The sequence below is a fragment of the Pagrus pagrus genome (genome assembly GCF_965226575.1).
Source record: "Pagrus pagrus genome assembly, chromosome: 8".
NCBI classification, from domain to species: Eukaryota; Metazoa; Chordata; class Actinopteri; order Spariformes; family Sparidae; genus Pagrus; species Pagrus pagrus.
This window is the reverse complement of record NC_140192.1, coordinates 3,017,664-3,041,481: the sequence shown is the minus strand read 5'-3', so window position 1 is coordinate 3,041,481 and position 23,818 is coordinate 3,017,664. Positions and strand designations below refer to the sequence as shown.

At 42.5% G+C, this 23,818-nt stretch overlaps 1 protein-coding gene across 2 annotated transcripts in view; it reads left to right on the top strand.

Annotated features, from left to right (window-relative positions):
• The window catches only part of unc5db (unc-5 netrin receptor Db), a 163,621-nt gene that overhangs the window by 126,798 nt on the left and 13,005 nt on the right, over window positions 1-23,818 (top strand). For both annotated transcript variants that reach the window (XM_084359830.1, XM_084359829.1), the window contains 3 exons: window positions 487-571; window positions 10,638-10,809; window positions 19,564-19,791. In XM_084359830.1, the coding sequence (XP_084215956.1) occupies window positions 487-571; window positions 10,638-10,809; window positions 19,564-19,791 (485 nt within the window). The remainder of the gene's footprint in view (window positions 1-486; window positions 572-10,637; window positions 10,810-19,563; window positions 19,792-23,818) is intronic.

The following is a 23,818-nucleotide window of genomic DNA, read 5'->3' as shown; positions in this document are numbered from 1 at the left end:
TTTTTAAAACTTTTTTATACCATTTCTAATAAACGCTAACCTCATCACCCACATGTAATTAAAATGAATAAAGTATTTTAAAGAATAACCTTTATGCAGATAAGACATGGAGACAATAACAGCTGATTAAAAGAGAAGAAGAAGAAAAACAAAACGTGACAGAATGAAACATACGGTGCAGATAGAAAATAGCCTAAATGTTAATTAAGAGGAATGAAACGTGTTTCTGTGCAGGAATGGTACAACCATTAAACAGTTGGAGGGCAAAGAGAGACTGTTGTTTTTTTCATTTTATTTCAACCGTAAGTCATATTGTAAAAATAACCAGATTTTGACTCCTAACGTTGGTTAACTTCAGCTGATTCAAGTAAAAGATGAAGCTCCTCTAACCTCTGGATGTACATCATGCTGCAAGCCCTTTGTTTCCCCTCCACTGTCAGGCTGGTGGAGTTGTTGATGTTGACTCATTTGTGTGTGTTTTTCCAGGGGTCGGCCTGCTGGTGCCTCATGGAGCCGTAGCTGAAAATATGTCCTGGGAGATGTACATGGTGATCAATCAGGGAGAGACAAGGTGAGGCCAGAGTTTACCCAAATACCATTTCAAGCATCTATCTGTCTGCCAGTCTCCCTCTATCTTATCATCCATCTCTCCTGACGCTCCATCCTCCGTCCTCACTGTCCTGTTTCTCTCTAATTATTCACCGTCCTGTGCTACTTCCATTACAGCTGCAAGCATTTAGTCAGTAGGCGCTCGGCAGGACCTCCAAGTCTCGAGACGTTGTTGTCTTCCTGAAGCGGATTATAAAGTTGCAAGTCAAATTGGCTCGATCGCTGGTGTCTTAATTACAACAGAAATAGACTGAAGCGTGCTGATGTCAAAGTCGTACATTTTCTTACTGTTTATAGTCTGTGCCGAGTTCAGCTTAATGAGCCTGTGTTATTTCTTATTATGCCGACTTCTCTCCGTCTTTCTTCCAAGTACGACAAAAGTATTTTCGTGCTTTAAAGATTAATTGGAAGATTAACTGTCACCAAAGAGAGCCCGACTTTACTTTCTGTACTTACTTTACTTTGTTTTAAACTACAGATACTGTATGTACAACCTTCATTTTCAATTTCATTAAACGGCTGAACATTGCAGAGGAAATATTGCATTTATTGGGGATCTTCATCAGCAGCTGAGTAATCAACATGTGGGGCTGCAGTCAAAATAAACTACAGAGTGTGTGTGTGTGTGTGTGTGTGTGTGTGTGTGTGTGTGTGTGTGTGGTAATGAAGGGACGTGTCACCCAGTGCAACAGTGTGGCTCATCAGTGTGGTTTTAATAGATTTTATACAACAGTGAAGCTCTATGGGACGGAGGAAGAAGATATACCAGGCTGTGATACACACACAATATGTGTTCATTTCTGGTGCGGGCCGTTTCGTCAACACTCAGGAAAATATAGAATATCATCAAACTGTCCTGTAATAATGACATCATTTATCAAATGTATGAAAGGATCAATCAAAAGTAAAGCACATTGTCTGTTGTCCACACATCTGGTTGTTTCTTGCATAAGTAGGATGCTTCATTGTTTTTGCTTACAGACACAAAGAATGCATCGATTGGCTTATGAGTACTGATGTTAACCCAAAAAAATAAAGTTAACTTAGAAAAAAAAATCTGAATAATTTGATTATTTGATTTCAATTATTGACAACATTACATATTAGTAATGGTGGTGGTGGTAGCAGTAGCAGTGATGGTGGTAGTAGTATTATTGGTGGTGGTGGTTGTGCTGGTGGTAGAAGTCGTAGTAGCAGTAGTTGTGGTGGTAGTAGTAGTAGTAGTAGTATTACTGGTGGTGGTTGTGCTGGTGGTAGAAGTCATAGTAGCAGTAGTTGTGGTTGTAGTAGTAGTAGTATTACTGGTGGTGGTTGTAGTTGTAGCAGTAGTAGTTGTAGTAGTGGTTGTAGTAGTGGTATAACTGGTGGTGGTGGTGGTTGTGGTAGTAGTAGTATTACTAGTGGTGGTTGTAGTAGTAGTAGTAGTATTACTGGTGGTGGTTGTGCTGGTGGTAGAAGTCGTAGTAGCAGTAGTTGTGGTGGTAGTAGTAGTAGTAGTAGTATTACTGGTGGTGGTTGTGCTGGTGGTAGAAGTCATAGTAGCAGTAGTTGTGGTTGTAGTAGTAGTAGTATTACTGGTGGTGGTTGTAGTTGTAGCAGTAGTAGCTGTAGTAGTGGTTGTAGTAGTGGTATAACTGGTGGTGGTGGTGGTTGTGGTAGTAGTAGTATTACTAGTGGTGGTTGTAGTAGTAGTAGTAGTAGTAGTGGTTGTAGTAGTGGTATAACTGGTGGTAGTGGTGGTTGTAGTAGTAGTAGTATTACTGGTGGTGGTAGTAGTAGTAGTATAACTGGTGGTGGTGGTGGTTGTAGTAGTAGTACTATTACTGGTGGTGGTTGTAGTAGTAGTAGTAGTAGTAGTAGTAGTAGTAGTAGTAGTGGTGGTTGTTGTAGTGGTATAACTGGTGGTGGTGGTGGTGGTTGTAGTAGTAGAAGTAGTAGTAGTATTACTGGCAGTGGTTGTAGTAGTAGCAGTAGTAGTATTACTGGTGGTGGCTGTAGTAGTAGTAGTAGTATAGTAGTGGTGGTGGTGGTTGTTGTAGTAGTAGTAGTAGTAGTAGTATTACTGGTGGTGGTTGTAGTTGTAGTATAAGTGGTGGTGGTGGTGGTTGTAGTAGTGGTAGTATTACTGGTGGTGGTTGTAGTAGTAGTAGTAGTAGTAGTGGTGGTGGTGATATATTTGTGTATTTGTGGGCACTGACTCCTACAGAGTGTTGGTTTGTGACCCTCTCTGCGGACATCAACACATCTCTGTGTGTTTGCTGGCAGGCTGTGTGACAGATGGGCCCAGCGAGCACTGCAGCCTGTCTGCTGGTCCCTATAGGAGTCCTCTAGATGTCACGATATAGGTGTTCATTTCCAGAAGCCCCTCACAGGTGGTAGTCTGGGCTTTGATGTCCCAGCTGCTGTGGAGAAAACTCAAGTGACCCCGGGGGGCTCCGCAGTACAGCCCTTCATTTAGCCAACAGGCTCATAGGAAGCAAAGTCAAACCTTCAATCCTCCAATCTCTTTTTTTGTCCCTGCTACTCTGCAGAGAGTCAATATGTAGTTATGTACTCCACTCGATGTCAACAATGTGGCGCTCTGGGAGAGAGTCACGACCCGGCAAGCTTGTTTAAACGATGATGAATGCGGTGATGAATGGAGCGTGGTGCGCTGATGGACATGCACGGCGGAATAGACGGCGCAGACGTCTCCCGAGGCCTTTCATCTTGGCAGTGCGAGCATTATGTATTCTGATCACAGCTAGGTAATGACCCTTGGATGGACTGAGCTTCTCTCCAGGGGGGTTTTGCACACTCTTCCCCGCAGAGAGCCACAAGGGCTTCCAGTTTCCTCTGAAATGTCACTGTTTATTCACACAGCTCTGCTTGAATGAAGAGAAGAGTACCCAAAAAATGCAGACATTAGCGGTAAAAAAGATGACATTGTACGTGGATCGCTTTGCCACGGCACTGAAAGACCTTTATTATATGTTTTGCTGAGCTGTGTGCTCACATTTACCCAATTGTTCCCAAAAATGATCAAACCCAGAGATATCAGCGTTTACTCCAGGTAGAGACGGGTTTCATTAGCATGTGAAAGAAGAAAGTGATTGGGCAGACACATTAGCATCAAGCTAACATTATCTCATCTGTCACTTCAGATGGATTTTCATCAGCTCCTGCATTTCTCGACTGCCCGATTGTTTGTGTTTATTTGCGTTACTCCAGCGAATGTTACCTTCCCCGAACAGCCAGACTACTTTACTGTAGCCGTTATTAGCCGACGACACCCACCAGTATGTTTGAATTCAGGTCAACCTTCACTGAACTCAGCACTCACCAGAGACGCTGGTCCTCTCTCTCCTGTCTGTAACATTACGTTACCTAACTTTACTTCATAAAGTACATTTCCCCTCCAGCTCCAGTCAGCAAACAATGTTACAGAACATAAACACCCGACGGTTGGAGGTCACCTCTGCGGATCACTGCTGCGGTCAGGTCGATAAACAGGAGTGACGATAAATCCACTTTTTAATCTTAAAAGTAAAAACAATCTGAGCTTGTAGACGTCTGTGGCTCAGAACAGGATCCGATGCGACTCGGCTCTGGGCCTGACTCTCTCCTCCAGAGCTGGCCAGTTCTGACCCCGTCTGCACACAACACTTGGCAAACCTCGTCAGTTTTGTTCTGATAGAGAGACCGCTCATGGCAGAAATGAAACATTGTTCATTTAGAAGAGTGATGTGTTTTTTACTACCCTCAAAGAATGCAGAGCAGCTCCACTTCACTCCCAACAGGCTAACATAATGCTCTACAATATATAGAAACCCATGAATCACTAGCTTTTGCAGCGAATCCTCTCCAGGCAGTAATGTTTAAATGTATCGTGCATGTGTAATCCATGATGTCTTTATCAACTTTTACAAGTGGTCTGCAGCTGCTTCATCTCCCGTTATAGATCCCTACCTGCCAGCAGAAAGTGTCCCAGTCTCCCACCGGTTTATTCAGCTTTGAAACACCTAAAAACTGTTCCAGGCTCCAGCCTGGCAGTATTTGGTTTGTACCACAGAGGTGCTTTTCAAGTGCTTATTTTCTTCTGTTGTCTGTGCGAGCAGAGAGATGTTTACTGTAGCCATCCATATTTCTCCCTCCGCTCGTCATCTCGCCAGCTGTCAATCACTGTCTGCGTCCTGGCCGGCCAGAGGACATGCAGAGAATCGTATCCTTTCTTTCCCACCGCGGCGTCCAGCCCCTAATCCCTGTCCAACCTACTTTTCCACACCCTGATAGAGTCCTATTAAAGCTTCTTTTTAAAAAAGAAGTGTTCTTGGAGCTTTTCAAAGGCTCATCTAAATCTTATTGAAGGTGTGGTTTTGCTTAGGTCAGACATATTCCCTTTTGCCTCTGAGGGTTTATGAGCGCTTTGTGTTGTGAGATAAATCCCTCAAGCTATTGAGGCAGAAGCAGCTTTGTCCCAGCAGGAAAAGAGCTTTTAATGATGAAACTAGTTTCCATATGTGTGCTTTATGAAAGAGGCCCAGTTGAACATTTGGGACACAGTACTGTATGTTATTTATTGTTGTCTAGACACCCCCTCGGCTAAGTTTTATTTCATACAGGTAGAATATTCTCAGAACTGAGGAAGTGCATTGCAGTTCTGTAGAGTCTGACAGCTAAAATTATAAACTAATATACATGGTTGTCAGTAGAAGTGCACCAGTGTGTATGTGTGACATGGCCTACAGCACGGACATTGCAGGTTATAGCTAGCTAACATCAACTAGGATGAAGGCAGCAAAACATCCTTTCATTTTTTGGAATAGCTGAAAAGATAAAAGATGTTGAAAATAACGTATCCTTGTGCGTTATGCACACACACGAGTACTTCAACAAATAGCAGCCCTGGTAACCAGCAGCCTGTGGGCAACTGCTTTGTTGGCCATGGAGAAAGTTCCCAGACTTCCTTTAAAAAACACTCACTTTTGGGAGCTGTTGAGTTCGGACAAACTGTATAAAGTTTGTGAACTCTGGCTCTGACAAATACTTAATTAGTTGGACTGTCTTGTAAATTCGGCAAGTGTTATACAATAAGATGTCCGTTTGTCCCAGTGATGTATGTGTTTATTTGCATTTAAAGTGGGGAAATGAGATACGATCACAAGTGGTCACCTGAGACGTACGCAGAGTTGCATTTTAACGGCAGGTGTGATATGATGGACTTACAGCTGTCCACTCGTTGGTTATTGGATCACTCAGGATGGACGGTAATACCAATAATAAGTGTAGCAGTCAGCTAGCTCTTATTCAGACTTGTTCAACAGCAATCACTGAGTGAACTCTGAGTTTTCATTTGATGGAAATATTAAAAGAAAAGGAAAAAAAGTCACAAATGAATTCCAGTCGGTTCCAATCTGCTGATTTTTCATTCGCTGTTACGCTGCCATATGTTAAACATCCCTGCACTGAGAAACACAACAGTATATCTGTCCAGTCAACAAAACAAACACACAACACTACAGATGTTCCTCAAGGCTAATTAGATTTTGATATTTCCCTGGAATCATCACATCCTTGAAATTCAAACATTAACTTTTGGGTTGCGATGCCAAAAGTTTTACATTTCAGATTGGTGTTGATGTTGGAGGACAGTTCGTAGAGCATCCATAATTGGAAAGACTCTTCTCTAAGAAAGAACAAATGTGCTTTTGTGCTCATTAGATTTTAATGCATTCTGCCCATTAGGTTTTGTACACGGGAAACTTTCAGGCTAGTTGGTGTTAGAGGAAAGGCCAACGGACCATCGATATCAACAGCAAATTTAATAAAAACCTGGACAGTTGTTGAGATATCCTGCGTTAAATAAAGTGTAAACAGGCGGGCTGGCTGCCCGGTATCGATGGACGGTCCAGTCCCTGAGGCCTCCACCACAAAATCAAACATACCTTCAAAATAAAAGCTGCATTAATAACACGTTTAAAGGTTTTCTTTATTTTCAGGGCAATAAAAACTTGGTAAGGGAACGGGGATTAAACTGGACATCGACTTTCAGTATGGTCATCATCTTTTCTGTTTCCTGTTGAAATAGACCCATGACTCAGCTTCTTTTTCTTTTTTTTAATATGTTGTGCCAACGCTGTGCTTATGTTCTGATTAGGTTTAGGAACAGCTTGGTTAAGATGAGGAAAATATCATGTTTTGGCTTAAACGACCTGTTTTTGTCACCACAGACATGTTTGGAAATTGTCCCGAGGTCTCATTAAAAATATCCAGCGACGACTATTTAGTGAAGCCGTGACAAAATCCACATATTGAGTAAGCCGTCGTGGTTGAGTGGGTTAAGTATGGGACGCTCCCTGAGGAGACCAGGGATTGTGTCGAGCTTGGAAAACATTATTATACTGTTAGCTTATTAGTTTTACACGAAATTCACTCATTATTTTCTGTGTCTTTGCAGCTTTCTGTTGCTGTTTGTTTAGGTTTAGGTAACACAAATTCTTGGTTAGGGTTAGGAAGAGATTGTTTGGGTTAAATGCACATTTTTACGATGTCAAACGTGTTTTGTGAGGGAAACTCTCCTTGTTGAAGTTTGAGAGCTGCTTATTCTCTGAGGAATTACAGACTTGATCTCTTTAATACATTCAGCAGGAGAAAAGACCCACAGTGTTGTCACAATACTCCGATTGTCTTCAGTTATATACAGCAGGACAACAGATGCAGACCTCATGACCTCCAGAGCATTGACCCTTCGATGTTTTGCAAGACAATGGCCGTCAGCTAATCCGACCTACGGCAAAGAGAATGGCCCGCAATGTCGACTCCTGACATGTTCGAATCCATACATTGATTTCTGAATTTAAAAATTCCCGCAGTTTGATGGATAACTCCCCCATGTGTGCATGTTTTTCGGTCTTTTTCCTTAAATCGCAAAGCTGTGACATGACAAAAACACGATTGGTCGGATTTAATGGAGTAACATTAATTATGATGCTCCAGGATCACCAACACCAACACGGCAATATCAGATCATGCTTCATCAACTCTTATCATCAAAGTCAGCTCATATACATGTAATATGAATGTCCGATGACGCATATTGTAGAAATGTAATTGTAGTATGTAGGACGTTCTGGGGATTGGGCTGGTATGAATTGATTATTGAAATTCAATCAACAATCTGTTGCAGTCGGGATGGAAATGTGTCGAACACAACAGCAGTAACACAAGAAACAAAAATTCTTCATACTGTCCGTGGCAAAAGTCATGTATCATTATGATCACTATTAACAGTGGTACTAAATATTTAATCACAGCTGAATGTTCAACATCAGTCGACCTAAACAGTAACTTTTCTAACATTTTCTTTTTTGTTGAGTCATGAGCCTGCTGTTAAAAAAGCAAGAAAAATACTCAATATCGCTTCAAGCATTTATTCAACTTGCTGAGTGATTTCAGACATTATTTTTAGTTATCTGAGTAGCGCTCTCAGTGATAAGTGACCGAATAACATGGCGAGCGGTCAAGTCAAGTGATTAGCCTTGTTACTGACACTCAGTGAAGTGGGCTGTTGTACAACAAGGTCTGGGACTAGAGATGAAGTGGTATCAAAGTTAGTTGAGAAGTCATTATGATGCTATTGTAAATCAAGGCGCAGTGCCTCGTGCTGTTTTTCTCAACAGATCAGTGATTAGTTGAAGTTATTGGCAATGTTTTACAGAGCTGTTCTTTTAATCAAGTAACTTTGTGAGCCCTTGATTACTGAAGTTGTTTTGATGAATGCTTCGCAGTTGAAAGGAGCCACTGGCAGAAGATAGATGAACGATCAAAGCAGGAGAGCTGAAATGTCTTTGCTGGATACTGAAGCGGTGCAGAGGCTCCGTCTCTAGATGCCTGTTTGATTAATGTATCCGCGCGCCGCGTAAGATGCCTGCATCACCTTTAAAAATGGACAGAATCACAGTGGGACAAACAGGTGGGAGACTACAAGCAAATAAAGGTGCAGCTAATGGAGCGTGCTAATGTGTGCATTTATTAAGTCTGCCATATCCTCTCCCGGCCCAATCTGCCACTTTGCACGGCTCTGCGGGTCCCCGAGGAGTGAATCATCACTCACTCTAAATAATGCACCTCATCTGAGGGCTCAAGAAGCGGCTGTATAGAGCCCTTCAGCGTGATGACAAGTGGAATTGAGAAAGGTCCGCTCGCCTCGGCTGCGTCTTTAAGGTTGCCGGACTCTCGGGGGCCCACCCCGAGTTGCGGCCCACTTAAGGAGCAGGTAATCTGCTCCTTGCCTGCACTTTACATTAAATGTGTGATCAGGCTCAGGGCTGTTGGCTGAGGGATCGAGAGCTCTCTCTCCGGACCCGTCGTGAGCAGGCCTGCTGTTGACATAACAGAAAAACTGATTGTGAGCTAAGAGACATAGCGAGGAGGGTGAGGTGGCTGCGCAAGGTTGTTCCTGCGAGGTCTACGAGCCAGAGAAAATGAGTATATCAACCCCCCGCCTCCCCGGGTCAGATGCTGAGGCAGGTATCTGGAGGTCAGCAGCCTCAAAGAGCATTAACAGTGAAGCAGCCTTTAATATTCAAACACAGCAGCGAGCTGCATTCTCTGAACTCTAGTGAATGAAAGGAGTGAAAAAATAATACAAGTATAAGATGTTGATATACATGGTGTTAGCTTTTATTACAGAGATATTGGTTATAGGAGAAAATAGTGCAAACTTCCACATATCAAACAGTCGTGGATCTCCGTACCACTCAGTAACTCTGTCATTCTTGATCAAACCCTCATCTGTTCAGATGTTCCCAGGAGCAGATCATCTCTACAAACATCTGGAAGCTGTTGTTCATGCATTCATAACCAGTTGATTAGATTACTGCAGTTCCTTTTTCTCTGGCATTAGTAAGAAAAATCCCTGAAAGGTGCTATATACTATAATTATTATTATTATTATTATTATTATTATTATTATGGAAGTACAGTCGACTTACTGTTGAAACTAAAGACACGTCTGATTTGAACTATTTTTCATGTTTTTAAAAGGGGCAATATGTAGAATTTTAGTTGAAAATGTTTATCTACAATTATCAACAGAATGTGTATAAACAGCAGTTTTGACGTTATGATGATGTTGATGATGTTGCAGAGATATCTACTGTAACTAGCATGCTAACCAGCTAGCCCCATATTTGTTTTGAGTAGGACAAGTGACCAATTCTTACGTATCGCATCTTTAAATCTTAAAGTCACTGGAACAGAAAGTAATCTTAAAAATAATGCAGTAAGTTGTTGGTTGTGAACAGAGATGTGGAGTCTGCTGTTAGACTCCTGACCTGGGATATGACCCCAGTCTGCTCCCGTCTTCTACGACACCATTAGGCATCCCTCCTCATTCTCAACCTGTTAGGTTAAGTCACCGCACGTTAAAGCTGCTGCTCCCATGAAAACTTTAAACAGCTTCTCGTTCAAGGGAGAAAAATCTTAACAAATCAACCTCAATCTCTGCTGTGTGATGACTGAGCCGAGAGAGAGCGTCGATGCGGTGATGATCTCCGCCGTCGTGATCCCGCCTGCCCTTTTTTTTTCTCTCTCTGAAAACCAACCGCTGCCGCCACCATCTGCTGGCAAGACCTGTTTGTTTTAAATCCGCTTTTAATGAGCAAGCTCCAGCTCGCCGACAAATCGCAGTGACTTTTTCACCTGCGCAGGAACCAGCAGCGCAGATATGTAGAAATAACTGAAACTGGGGGAGCGAGAGTCCACAAGGGTCGTTCATGCAGCAGCAGCAGCAGCAGCAGCACATATAATGGCTCTAAGATAATAAATAGAAACTGTTCCATATAGAAAGACATGTGATGTTTGGATGCTCAATATGTTGCCATGTACAACACCAGGCACAATGTGGCTGATCGCTTATATTTTTAAGATGGTATTTGTATTTGTGCACTGCTGTGTCTTCTCTCTGCAGCACCACAACTTCTTTTTGTGTATCTTCTACACTGTGTCTCATCCTCTGCTCCTCTGTGTTTGTGTCACTGTGTGTTAAGCGTCCAAACACTGGAAGGCTGTGAAATCCTCCTGGGCCCAGAGGTGACGTACGGTCCTCCGGGTCTGGACCTCTTCTGCCCAGTGGCCATGACCATCGCTCACTGCGCCGAGGTGGACGCCGAGAACTGGAACATCCAGCTCAAGAGGAAAACCCAGGACAGCAAATGGGAGGTGAGAGCTGCAGGCACCACACCTGTCAAGTGCAGTGCAGCCCGACAAGATCTTAGCTCGGTTCTGACACGGCACTTGGCTGTCCCTCGATTGTCTTTTCCCTCAATGGCTTTATTCGATTTTTTAGTGGCTAAATGTCAACAGGAATGAAAGCAGAGTGAACTCACTAAACTGTAGTTTCTTCTGTTCATGTTGCAGTACAGCCGGCTGCTTCTTAAAAGTAAAATAAAAATGATATTGAAGATGCAGATACACCAGAAAAGATAAAGCACACTCATCAACCCTCCTGATTATTCCAGGAGTATCCAGTTTTTCATTGCCCTCGCTCACTTCCCCCCTGGAGTCACAATCCTCCTGCATTTCTGCTGATTTATGATGAATATTCGCACCTTTGTCCCCCATTTCCTGCTTCTGGCTCTGTGCAGCATGAGGTCCAGTGCTGCGCTTCGTCCTCCTCAGTCAGTGTGAGATGGACAGAGAAATTGAGAAGAGAAAGAAATGCAGCAAATTTCAGACGTTGTGGAAAGAAGAATTCCTGTTTTTTTCCCAGAGAAAGTTTTGAAAGAAAAGGGAACTGAAATCTGCTGCGTTTGATCTTTCTGCTAATCACGGGGTATACCGATGTCATCAAGAGGCTGAAAGGCACAGCGGTGTGCACAGACTCTGTGAGTGGCAGGGGGAAAGTGAAAGAACGAATGAAAACTGGTGAATATTAGAAATCGTATAAATATGAATATTTATACCAGAGATTCAGACAAGTTGAAGCCAGTGGGGTGAATTATTCTGCATATTCTACAGAATTAAAAGTCAGATTAAAAGTATTTCTGATAAACATGCTGTTGCAGTATACTTATTATTATTAAGTCACCAGAAGTCAGGACACAAAAGTTTTGTCAGAGAGCAGGTGTCAAAACTTGATGTTATTGAAAGAACGATGGTGTCCTGCTGGATGCACACTCCTGCACAGAGTCTGGACGTGACAGGAGAGGAGGCACAAATATTAAACCAAAAGTGTTTGAGTTATGCAGTGTTTTCTGCTCTGATCGTTACCTGACTGGCTGCATTCATCGTTAACTTTATTAACCGAAATTAACTTCTCAACATATCTTTCAGTTGGTGTTTATTAAAGAAATTAGCAATATGGTGGAACAGAAACATAATATTATTTATTCAATATGCTGACAGGAAACAGCTCTGGTTAGTTTAGCCTTGATAACAGATTTATTTTCGGTAGATTTATGCATATTAGCACATATTTGATTCGATAGCCTCATTTTCATATGTGTAACATGAAATAATAATTATGTATTATATATAATACATAATTAAATCTCCACTTCAGAAGCACTAACATACACTAAACTCTCCTGTTTACAGGTTTTTCATTCACAGCCTGATTTAAACAAAAATAAATCATAAAAACATGGCAATATGTTTTTTTATGGCTGATGACAGTATTTTCTGATTTATGGAGTTATAAAAACAGATATTCAACATCCCCTCTGTGATGACCTTTGACTCTAATTTGTCAACAAGACAACAAGAATTTTTAACCCGGCTTCGTCCAATGTTCCCTTACGAATCACAATTTCACCGCATGCTTATCTTGTGTGATTTGTCACACGTGAACTGCTGTGTCATGATAATGATGAAGTCACATGTGTTTTTTTTCAGATTTCTGTCCTGTATGCAAATCCGTTCATATGTAATTAGATATTACCTCATTTGCATATTTGAACCTTCAGTTTCAGAAAACGTGTGATATAAAAAAATAATTGTCTTAAAAAAAAAAGATCTAATCAGCTGGAGGAGTTTCACGGTGATAAACATTTACACTAATCACCTGAAGTGCCTCGCTTAAAGGAAAATAAAACACACAGCAGTTAGTTTTCTTGCTGTTCTGGCCGAGATGTTTGACAGAAGAACATCTTCACACTGTCTGCGTAGGAGTGAAGACTGAACAGCAGCGCATCAAGTGAAGTCAGTGCACTTCTTCAGCACTGCAGCTTGAATATGAATCAATGAATTGAGCTCGTCTGGGTTTTGTGTTGCTCGCTCTGTGTGAGCTGTAGTACCTGGTTGCTATCTTCTGGCAGCTTCTTGACAACAATAAGGCACATATGGTCAGAATGTCACATACATGTTAACAGTTAAAACCCTTTTCTTTAACATAAAAAACATCTAGCTGTTTGTACTCATATGTTAAATACGGTCACAAGTTGTCTGGAAATTTGAGTCTGAAACGGAAAAACAGAAGACGTGTAAGAAACCCTGTAGTGAGATAAGGGGATTTCATATATGTGTGTTTGATCACCGTGCTAATCAGTTGTTTACACACCTAGAAATAGCATGTTTTCTTCCCGTGCTAGCTCAGCTGCAACATCTGGATGCAGAGAGCTGGTGAGAAACGCCTACACGAGCAAGGTAACAAGACAAAGAATGACAAAATAAGCAAATCAAACAGGTAGCAGCTGATGTGTCCACACATCACTATGATTGAGTTCAGGTTCAACCCACCCCCGGCCCAGCTGTTTGTCATGCAGCTGCTGCAAACGCCTCAACCGGCTGTAAACCTTAAAGCTCATTTAATCATAATTATATTGTTTTTAAAATAACAATGGTGCAAAAAAAATATTACTACAGATAATTAACACCCAACTCTGCAGTTGCCCATCTGCTGGTGAGCGTTTCATCATTAGGAGTTGACTTCTGAAATATGAAAGTCGACTGTAAACTCTGCCGGCTCCCAACTTTACACAACTTTGGCCAAAACAGTGCTCCAGTCTGTTGTTTTACTGCATTTTCTTCGTATGGCAGCTGTTTGACCTCAATGTCAACCCTTGATATCATTTCACATCAGGGTTGGTTGATATTTACCTGGTTATTTACAATGTGAGGATCTGACGGATACATTCCCTTCGTTTTTTGTCTTTTCTAGCCTTCAGCACAACAAACGGATGTCGCTCAGAGTGAGACAGTGAGTTTTGCAGATGGACGTTAACGTCACGCTCCTTGACGTTAGATGTAATGGGCTGTTGATTCTTGTTGTCTCCGACCCTCATTCATATACGTGCTTCATGTGATAGAAGCCCGGTTAGCCAGCGCGACATGTGACCGGTGAATTATACTGTCGGGGCCTTTTTGTTGGTGAGCTGATTGATCCGACCTCATGCTCTCTGTGGGTCCAGAGGGTGACATAAGGCCACACGGAGGTAACACCGCCGGTCCGGCAGGAGGAAAATAAAGAAACAATTACAGCGTGTAATGGCCAGGAAGAGGCATGGCTGCTGTCACTCAGCAGGCCGTTAGACAAGGGAAGTATCGATTAGTGGATCAGGGAAGACATGGCACAGTGAATTTAGATGTGAAGCAATCAGGGGGAGAGTCATGGAGATTGTTTCTCTGCTGACCACGACTCTCCATCCGCCTCCTTGAACAACACCTCCCATCCTCACACACACACACACACACACACTTTGCACACCATCAACTTCTAACACAACAAAGCGCTGCGACTCTTCCCCAATATTTTTGCGTTTCTTGTTAGTCTCGCTCTGATGCTTTGGAGCAGGACACATTGTATTTTCCCAGCTCTTTATGTTCGTGTTTTCATTCCAACAATGTCAGCCCTTTTCCTTTTTTTTTTCTTTCCCCCCCTTCAGTGAAGAAGATTGCTTTTTACTGGTCTGGATGAAGTCCCAAGAGCTTAATCCCAAACCCAAAGGCATAACAAGCCCGATCGCTGTCGTCACTTTGCATTATTCGCTCGCGTTTTTTTTTTTAGCAGTAACAAGCAAAGATGATAACAAGACAAGAGAAGAGGGTGGAGGGGTGGAGAAGAATGGAGAGAATATTCAGTCAGGCAGTAATGTAAATGTAGATCTGATGTAAAGTTTTGGCAGGCTGAGCATGGGTCAGGATAATGAATACCGCAGGTTTGCCCCTGGCTGTTGTGGTGGTTGTCAGCGCTTAAAAGAGCTTGTTATTTAGAAGGAGACCGGCCGTCCTGAATAATGTTTTTCTAAGCGATAGAAATTGCTGCTATGAAGCACATTCAAGAGCTGCAGCGGTCCCCTGCGTGCACGCCTCTGCAAAGACGCAACACAATGGACCTTCTTCTTAAATTAAAGGAACCGGTTTCTGTCTGAGAGTCTTTTCGGTGCCCCTGCACTTATTCCCACGACCAAAGCCCGAGTAAATATCTGGAAGCCCAGGATCAGACCTATCCAGCCCTTTGATCCTTTTGTAAGCAGGCGCATTTATTAATTATGTCTGTTACACGCACAAAAACACTTCAGTTGTTAAAACGATCAAGCAAAGCAGAGGAAAAAAATGAAAATAAAGGTATATAGGAATGTTAAAGTCCGGCCTGTGGGCGCTCTCACATCCTGCCCTCCTGAAAGGTTGTTGAGCAGGCCTGCCCTAGACGCAGTTATCTTTTCCTCTTGTCATTTTTCAGCAGCGTTAGTAGGATAGTAGTAGTGGTCCGGTTAAAGAAGCTCACGCAGGCACTCAGCCCTTTCATGTGTTTTTCCGTCAAGTACATAATCAACCTCTAGATGAAGCTTTCAATCACACGACAGGATCTTCCTCAGCAAATGCGGTTTGCTTCCAGTTGTCATGGAAATGTACATTTGTGTTAAAAAATTCCATTTTTGAGCCCTCGGAGCACTTCGAAAGTCCTTATCTGCTTTGCAGCTGTTATATCCGAGGTCAACAGTGCAGCATCAACTAAAGTAAGGCTGTTTCTGCTGCCAGAGTAGAAAGAAACATTACAGATAGTCTGTGAAAAACATCAAGTAGCCTGAATAAAAGAAATACACGCCTGAAACCATCTGCTACTTTTCGCTTGATAAAGACAACTATAAGTATATTTTTTTATACTTTCTTTCTCTATTACTTTCAATTCATGACCCAACATGAAGTAATGAAAGTAAAATAAAGAAGAATCTGTATTTATTGTGTAGAAAAGGCGACTGTAGATCAGATTTGACTGACAGAAGAACAGAACAGCCATTAAACTACAAAACATCTTTTGATTACCCACAGAGGCACGAGACAAGATTGTTGGACAGTAGATCGAGCGATGAACTCACCTATATCTTCAAAAACCACGTGATTATACATCAGCGAGACATTTCCAAGTTTTAGTTACGATCTCATCTCCACTTGTTGCCCGAGGTGTTTCCTCGTAGCTCGGCTTCTTTAACCTGACGGACCAGCACAACATCTGTGTAGAGATGAAGAAAAACCTGTTCACACGTCACACACATCTGCACTAATGATATATTTTACCGTCCACTGAAGGGCTGATTTTGAAACACGTTTGGACCTGATCGTCTGAACTGAACCTCGCTGGAGAAGGTGGCTGCTGTAATATTGATGCCACATGATGCTTCTGCAGATTATAAACCATGTCGGCTCTCCTCAGGTCGCTCACTCCGAGATTAATGTTGTTTTTGATGAGCTCCTCTGCCGACGTCTTATTTGCTCACAGAGGTGTCACAGCTTTCCGTCCGTTCCTATATCTCTCCTCCCTCCTCATTTTGAGTTCAGGCTCATGTTTACCCAACCTGGCTTTTTGTAAGCGTTTAAAGTTTGCTATTGTGTGACCAAAAAAAAAAAAAGGTTTCTGTTCGGTGTTAGAGGGCAATTTCTGGAGATGTGCAAGTGTTGCGAATGAGGGAGGGAGAGAAACCAGAGGGAATATGAATAAATACAAGATTTATGTCGCTTTGAGATTTCGCTCTAATATTAAAAGGGCGCAGAGATCCTTAGAGCTTCTTTGGTTAGAAATAATGACATACCACTGAGGTCTAACCTGGAGAGAGAGAGGCGGGCATTGAAGATGCATAATACCTGCAAATGCTCAGTGCCATTAAAATAGCCTTATTTCAGCTGTCATTAAAAATACACACTACCCACAGAAGGCTCCGCAGCACTCAGCCTCAGTGGATTATTATTATTCAGTACCATATTGCCGTGTGTTAAGCTGTGCTTATGAGGATGCAGAAGGCATAAGTACAAAATGCATAAACATAAAGTATTCACAGAAGGAATCCCAACACCTGACATGAATGTGGCTGCACCGAGCGCTAACGTTTTCTCACTTTGTGTTGCATCTCATTTAGTGACACAGCGCCTGATTGTAATGTATGAGCTGAAAAAGCCAACAGAGAATGAATTGCATCCAGTGGCCTCGTGCTTTTTGTAAGTTTTTGTTGTGTCCTGATGAGTTGTGATACACTTCTGGTCAGATGCCAAGCAGGCGAAGACGAGTCAGTGTAGATACAACGTGCACTTTGTAGTTACACAAAGGGGGGAGGCAGAGGGACAGATAAGGATGCTGCCTGAGGTGAAAGAGGCGGATATAAGAACAACTCAAAAGTGGTTGTTGGAGTTTGGCTGCAGAATTGGCTCCCTTACTAACATGGTTAGCAGTAGCAGATTTTAGCAGCCTCCATAGGGTAGAGTAAGGCGAGGGGAGTGTAGCTGGTTGCATCACCACTGCATGCCACGTCCTAGTCCAAGTCCTAGACACTGGACCTTTTGTAGGGGACTATTTTAAACCGTGGACCGATACACATTCAGTCCTCTGGTGAGTATTTACAGCAGTTGGTTGGTTTTTGTTTTAACTGCCTCAAAATGGAAAATCAAAGATTAACCAGATTTTTGGTTAACACACGGTATTTGTCAGTAGGATCAGTTCATGGTTGGAGACATTTCATGTTGACAATAAGAAAAATATATTCACACAAAGTCATGTTTTGCAGCTCCGCCACATCTTCTAACACTGTACTAAAGCAGCCCAGCAGTGAGTAAACAGGAGGCGGTCTGCTGTCTCGTGGACAAGATGGCCGATAACAATCATTTTTGATCGCCATACTGCCAGTTAACTTGTTAATTATTTGCGAGGGAATAAATACTGCTCCTCGGGCTGTGTTTTAGCGTGCTGATTGGTCTCACAGCTCCTCGTTAATTTCGATAATCACATGTGTTTCACAGGTTTGTTCTGCTTGCCAGGATAGAGGCTGCAGCATGCTGTGTGACAGAGATGTGGGATGGTTTAGATAAAGACAGAAAGATATCTGAAGGTGCACAAGTTGGATTATCCAGCACATTTTGTCTCCTCAGTAGGTTAAAACAAATGTTTACTAATGAGATTTTAGTTTTTTTCCCTTGAAATGAAACTTTAAGTCTTCATCAGATCGGTGAAAGATCATTTATGATCTCCGTCGCAAACAATGAGCTGAAGTAAGAGCAGTGGAAGCAGCGTTCGCTGGAATGAGCTCGCTCGTTCATCGCACAAACACAGATTGAAGTTACACTTTGAGATGTTTTCTTTGTCTTGTCATTACTTCCCATTGTTTATAATGGAGCTTCCCACTTCCTGCTGGGTTTGTGACAGCGTCCTCTGTACAAATAATGGAGATTTAAGGGAAAGGAAAGCAAAGGAGAGGAAAGAAAAATGAAAGACTGCGCATAAAAGATTTTCTTTATTCCGGTTGGAAATAATGAAGTGCTTCCCGGCTGCTCTTGTCATCTCATAAATAAAACACTCTGTATTGTCCATAATGACTATTTTGTGTTCTGCTGTGTACTAACACCATCACTCGTGTAGAAAATGTTCTTCACATTCTCAAGAGACTGCTTACAACTTGTGTGGGATTTGCTTTGTGATTTAAACCTGCATTATGTTACCTACAACATTATTCAACAGCAGCGTGCCAGAACTCAATCCATAATGCATCCTACTGTACGCAGTAGTACAGCTCATCTGCACCGGCTTCTGGTGTTGATATCTTTGTAGCTCCAGGCATGAATATTTAGCTCCACAATAGGCGCCAGCAACAAGCGCCGTGTGCTACTGCGAGTACCGCCGATGCTAAAGCGTGTTGGAGGCTTCCTCTGCAGGTCCGGGGGAGTCTCAATTAGCGTGTAAGATAACGTCTGATTATTACTGATTATCGGAGGTTGTTACCAGGCTTCGCCTATTGACACGCAATGTGAGTTTAAATCAGTGAATTGCACTAATGTCCCTCTGAGGAGAGGATGCTTCCATTAAAGGAGCACTCTGTAGTTTTAGGGAAGACATTTTAATTAGAAGAGAAAGATCTTTATCTGCCCAAATAAACTAAATCAACAACCTTTCTTTGTTTTCTACAACAACAACACAATTTCATGCTGTTTCACTTTGTTTATATGTGGCGGACCCTGCCACCTTTCTAGCGCCAAACAGGGTTCTGTTGAAGGGGACAGGGGACTGTTATTTACCTCGACCAAGGCCCAGATTTGTATTTGTGTCCACATTAAATTGTATTCACTCGTAAAAATAACCAGCACCAAATCTACACCAAAAGGTAACGGGGTCCGCTCCGGGCCGAGACTCGTCGTCCATCCAAGTTTGTAAAAATGTGTTCTGTAGTTTTTGTGTAATCCTGCTGACAAACCAACAAACCAACCAAGTAACACAGGTGAAAACAAACCGTCTTGGCGGAGGAAATTAAGGGAGTTCAAGTGTTCGACAGCGTGCAGGATTTTTGGGTTCTTCTACAATTAGCTTTCATGATCCAGCAACCATTTCTAGAGGGCAAGAGCTTTGAAGAGAGTGTTTGAAATCTGATGTTATACAAGAAATTGAATCAAAAGCGAAAACAACAGAATATTATAATGTGATATGTTTTAACAAAAAGCAGCTTTGACATCTTGACAGTGTCCTCACGGGTACGGCCTCTGTTTTTTTCTTCGTTGCAGGACGTCATGTCGGTGGAGGAGGAGTCCACGTCCTGTTACTGCCTGATGGACTCGACGAGCTGCCACCTGCTGCTGGACCAGCCGGGCTCGTACGCCCTGGTGGGCGAGCCGCTGACGCAGGCCGCCGTCAAGAGGCTGAAGCTCGCTGTGTTCGGGAGCATGGAGGCCGGCTCCATGAGCTACAGCCTGCGGGTGTACTGTGTGGACGACACGCCGCACGCCTTTCAGGTGAGGGAGGACGGCGGTTAGGTGTTGTTTCCTTTTCCTTTTGTTTATCCAACAAAGATGAAATCATTATGATCTCCTGCAGCACTGCGTTTCTCTCCACAGGCACATTTATTCATGAGGAAGATGTGGTCAGTAATAGAAACTTAAATAGCAAATACTTTGGCTTCCTCGAGGGCGAAACAAAATGTAAGATTAGTGTATTTTAAAATGGCCGTGGTGTAATGTGTGCTTAATTATTCCTAATGCTTCTACTTTACGTGGTCAAGAATGCAAAGTAGTTAATAATGTTTAGACCTTTATACTAATGACTGGAAATGACTTTATCATGGCAGTTACACCGTGTTTCCAATGTTTCACTGCTCATTTTGAAGAATGTGGTTGTTGATTTAAGATCTGTGCACACTTCCACGTCTAAAACATTCGCAGGACGTTGTGCAGTATTATTTACAGCTTTTATGAATGGATTCAAAGTTATTAAGTGTAAACCTGCTGTGATGTCGCCCAATGGTTTGTTGACTATTGTTTTGAAGCTTCAGATTTGGGACTACGGCCGGTGTTATCTTTTCTTTTTGGAGCCAGAAGTGACCACATTTAGGCGACAGTGAGTCATTGCACTCGAAAGCAAACCACATCATTTATTTTACTATAAGTGGGACCCCAATTTACAAAATGAACATCATGCTGTATTAAAGAACACTTAAAACTAGAGATTGAGGCCGTGAACTCATTAGGAAGCTGTTTACTGAGGTAATAAATCAAGTGAGAAGTAGGCTCATTTTCTCATAAGCTTACACGCAGTCAGACTTGAAACCAGTGCAGCTGCCCACTGCTGGTCATTAAAGAGATTGCAGGTTGGCTTCACTGAAGCTCTGTCTCTATGTTGTACAGTCAGTGGTAGTGACAAACCTGAAATGGTATCAGATTGAAATAATCCCTTCATCAGATTAATGAGACGACAAACGCTTGTGTGAAATCATCGACATGCGAAGCCACAAACAAACCAGATGAGTTTCAGTCATGAACTCAACCACAACGATACACCACATTACATCATCGAAGCCAAATCACAACTTTAACTTTCAGCACTTCAAGTCTTAATCAACTTTAAATCGTCATCCAGGATTTAGCTTTACAAAATGTAAACTCTTTTGATTTGATAAAAATGTAATAATCTACTGTCACAGGGAGGAAGAGTTCTTACACAGAAGGTCTGGGTTGGGATTTACAAAATACAACCCAGCTTTATTAAAGTTTTACAGCTCTTTTTTGTAGTTGTTGTTCTTCAATTCAGGAAGATACAAAAGTCAAAAAATGAACAAAGTCACATATGAATCTAAGATGTCAGCAAAAGACAAAACAGAACCTTCCAAAATACCCAAAACCTCCCTTCTTTCCTCTCTGTCCTGCTTTTTATACTTTAATCCACAAGAAAAGGAATAAAAACGAGGTTACAAGGTCGTAAGACAGAACATGCACGAGTTCATTTTCAAAGACAGAGTCATGCATCCAAGCAAATCACGTCTCGAGCTTCCTGGGTTCATCTCAGTCCATGTTCTGAACAGGTGTTAAAAACTGCTGCGCCTGCAATTGTGTGCAAATTACGTAAAAACCACAACAGCTCAAGCTCCGCTCGCACAATTTCAGACGAGACGCTCTTTCACAACCTCCTTTGTCAGGATGTGGTCACAGCAGTGTAGAGTTTTTGGTGTTGGTTTACGTAACAACCCTATAGAAAATGATGACCTCGCTCTGCAGCTCTCCTCAGCTCTTTGGAGTGTTTTACCTTCTTTCAGCTCGTTGTTTTGATTTTTACATCCCGCAACTTCCCTGCTGTGGTTCTCAGTAGCCTTGTTTTCAATATCTGGCAGCTGTTTACTGCAAAAAAAAGCTCTAATAAACCCACTGTACACTACCTGCTCAGCACCTCAACAGCAGACAGAAACAGTTGGCTGATAGCTGGTGAGCAAAGTGGAGCATTTAGCAGCTAAAGAGCAAGATATCTCCCTCAGGAACTGGTGGCAGATGAAACCAAAAACCTAAAAGGACAGTTGATATTGGACAGACATTAGCGAGGTTGCCAAAAAACAAGACTCCAAATGAATGCTGCTCTGTGCCGGCACAGTCTTTGCTCTTTTGTCCTTGTTACTCTGGATAATTCACAGAAAACACTGTCCAATGTTCCTCAAAGGGACTATTTCTTGGTCCTAGAAAAACCATTAATGAGGTTTGTGGATTATCCAGAGTAAGTGGGGAAGTTATTTCTCAAAAGACTCTCTGTCTTTGAATGTCATTTTTTTCAAAGCAGCGAGTGCCACAAATTAGATTCTATTCATCCCGATCGTAGCGAGGACGAGGCAGAAATCTCTGAGGCAAATATCTCAAAATACGAGCAAATTAAAACAAAACTATCTGCGTGGTTTGATACGAGCAGAGGTACGTGAGAAAATGTGGTTTTTTTGCGAGCCTTCAGAGGAACGGGTCATCAAAGTAAGACTGCTACGATTGGGGTGATTTGATCCGCTGTTGGCCGATGAATGGCTTTAATCTTTACTGTTGTACTGAGGTTTCTTTGTTCTGTGGAGAGAAGAGGAGGAGGAGGAGGAGGAGAGCTCCTCTTCCTCATTTCACCAGCAGTCCAGAATTCAGATGGGCAGATTCAGCAGACTTTCTGCAACTGTGCATCAGAGAAACTTCAGCTGTCTCTGACCTCTTTCGCAACAACGTGAGGATGCACAGTTTCACTCCTTCAATTCCTCCTCTATTAGGCGGTACATGTCGGGTCACGGCCTAGATTCAAAGCGATCATCTTGTGTGTGTGTGTGTGTGTGTGTGTGTGTGTGTGTGTGTGTGTGTGTGTGTGTGTGGTGTTTGCCCGGGCTGTCTGAGGCAGCAGGTACCTCAGCATGTGCTGTCTACCGGTTAAACCCTGTGAATGACTGCAGATTCATTACCACTGTGAAACAATAGTGCCGGGCCGATAGTGGGCCCTCAGCCTGACAGATTCTCTTCCAGAGGTTTTAATAGACCGAGACAATGGCTGCCGTACTGTAATCACTGCCATTCACATGTTAACCAATCATCCCTTTTCATCGTGTTTGATTTGATTATCCTTCAGCGACCTATAGGGTTTTTTAAGCATTGAGATCTCATCAGCGAACGCCGGGGAAATCAAGCTTCCCCGTCCTCCCCGGAGAGACTAGACTAACAGTGGAGCAGAGCCGAGCAGAGCACCTCCGCCGACTCTGCCTCCCAACCGCCTCTCTGTCATGTCACAGCCGTCAGTGGCAGCTGGCTTTAAAATGCATTCTGGATCTGGTTTATGAATTCCCAGCCTGCCGAGCAGATGCCAGACTTTTTGTGCGTCCCTTGGGCTCCTGTCTGTTAGCGCCACATCTCTCTGCTGTGTGTTTTCCAAGCTCCGGCACAATCACAGACTGGATTCTGGATCAACACGAAGCCTGATGCAACACAAACACTGCGAGGGAGAGATTTCCTTCAGCTGAGACCGAGGAGGGGTTACGGTTGGCATGTTTAAATTTTCTGATTGCATAATGTTGCTGTCTCTTTTAAAGGAGTACAAAGAGTCAAACGTTCTTAATATTTATATCCACATCGATACACTTTTAGAGAATAAACTTTCAGTTCAAGATCTTAAAATCACCAGAAATCATGTGAATTTCTTGGTGTCAGCTGTGAAAAAGAAGACAAAGGAAGTCTTGACTCTCAGGAATGGGGCAGAATAAATAATGTCCTTCCATCTCCAAGGTCACAGCACTCAGGTCTGGATACAAGTTTCCTACTGAAAATACAAACCATGTCATTGTTCTGCTGGCCGACTTTGCCATCCGGTGTAAATGCCAGCAAAAAAAAAACATTGTTCACCTCAACCTTTAACCTTCAGTCCTCATGAAAAGAATTTTCCACAAAAATATCCTAAATGATATCATCCAGAAGAAATAATCACATTTTCAGGATGGAAATCAGAACGGTTTCCATCACAGTAGTCATTTTTGTCTGTCTACAGCCG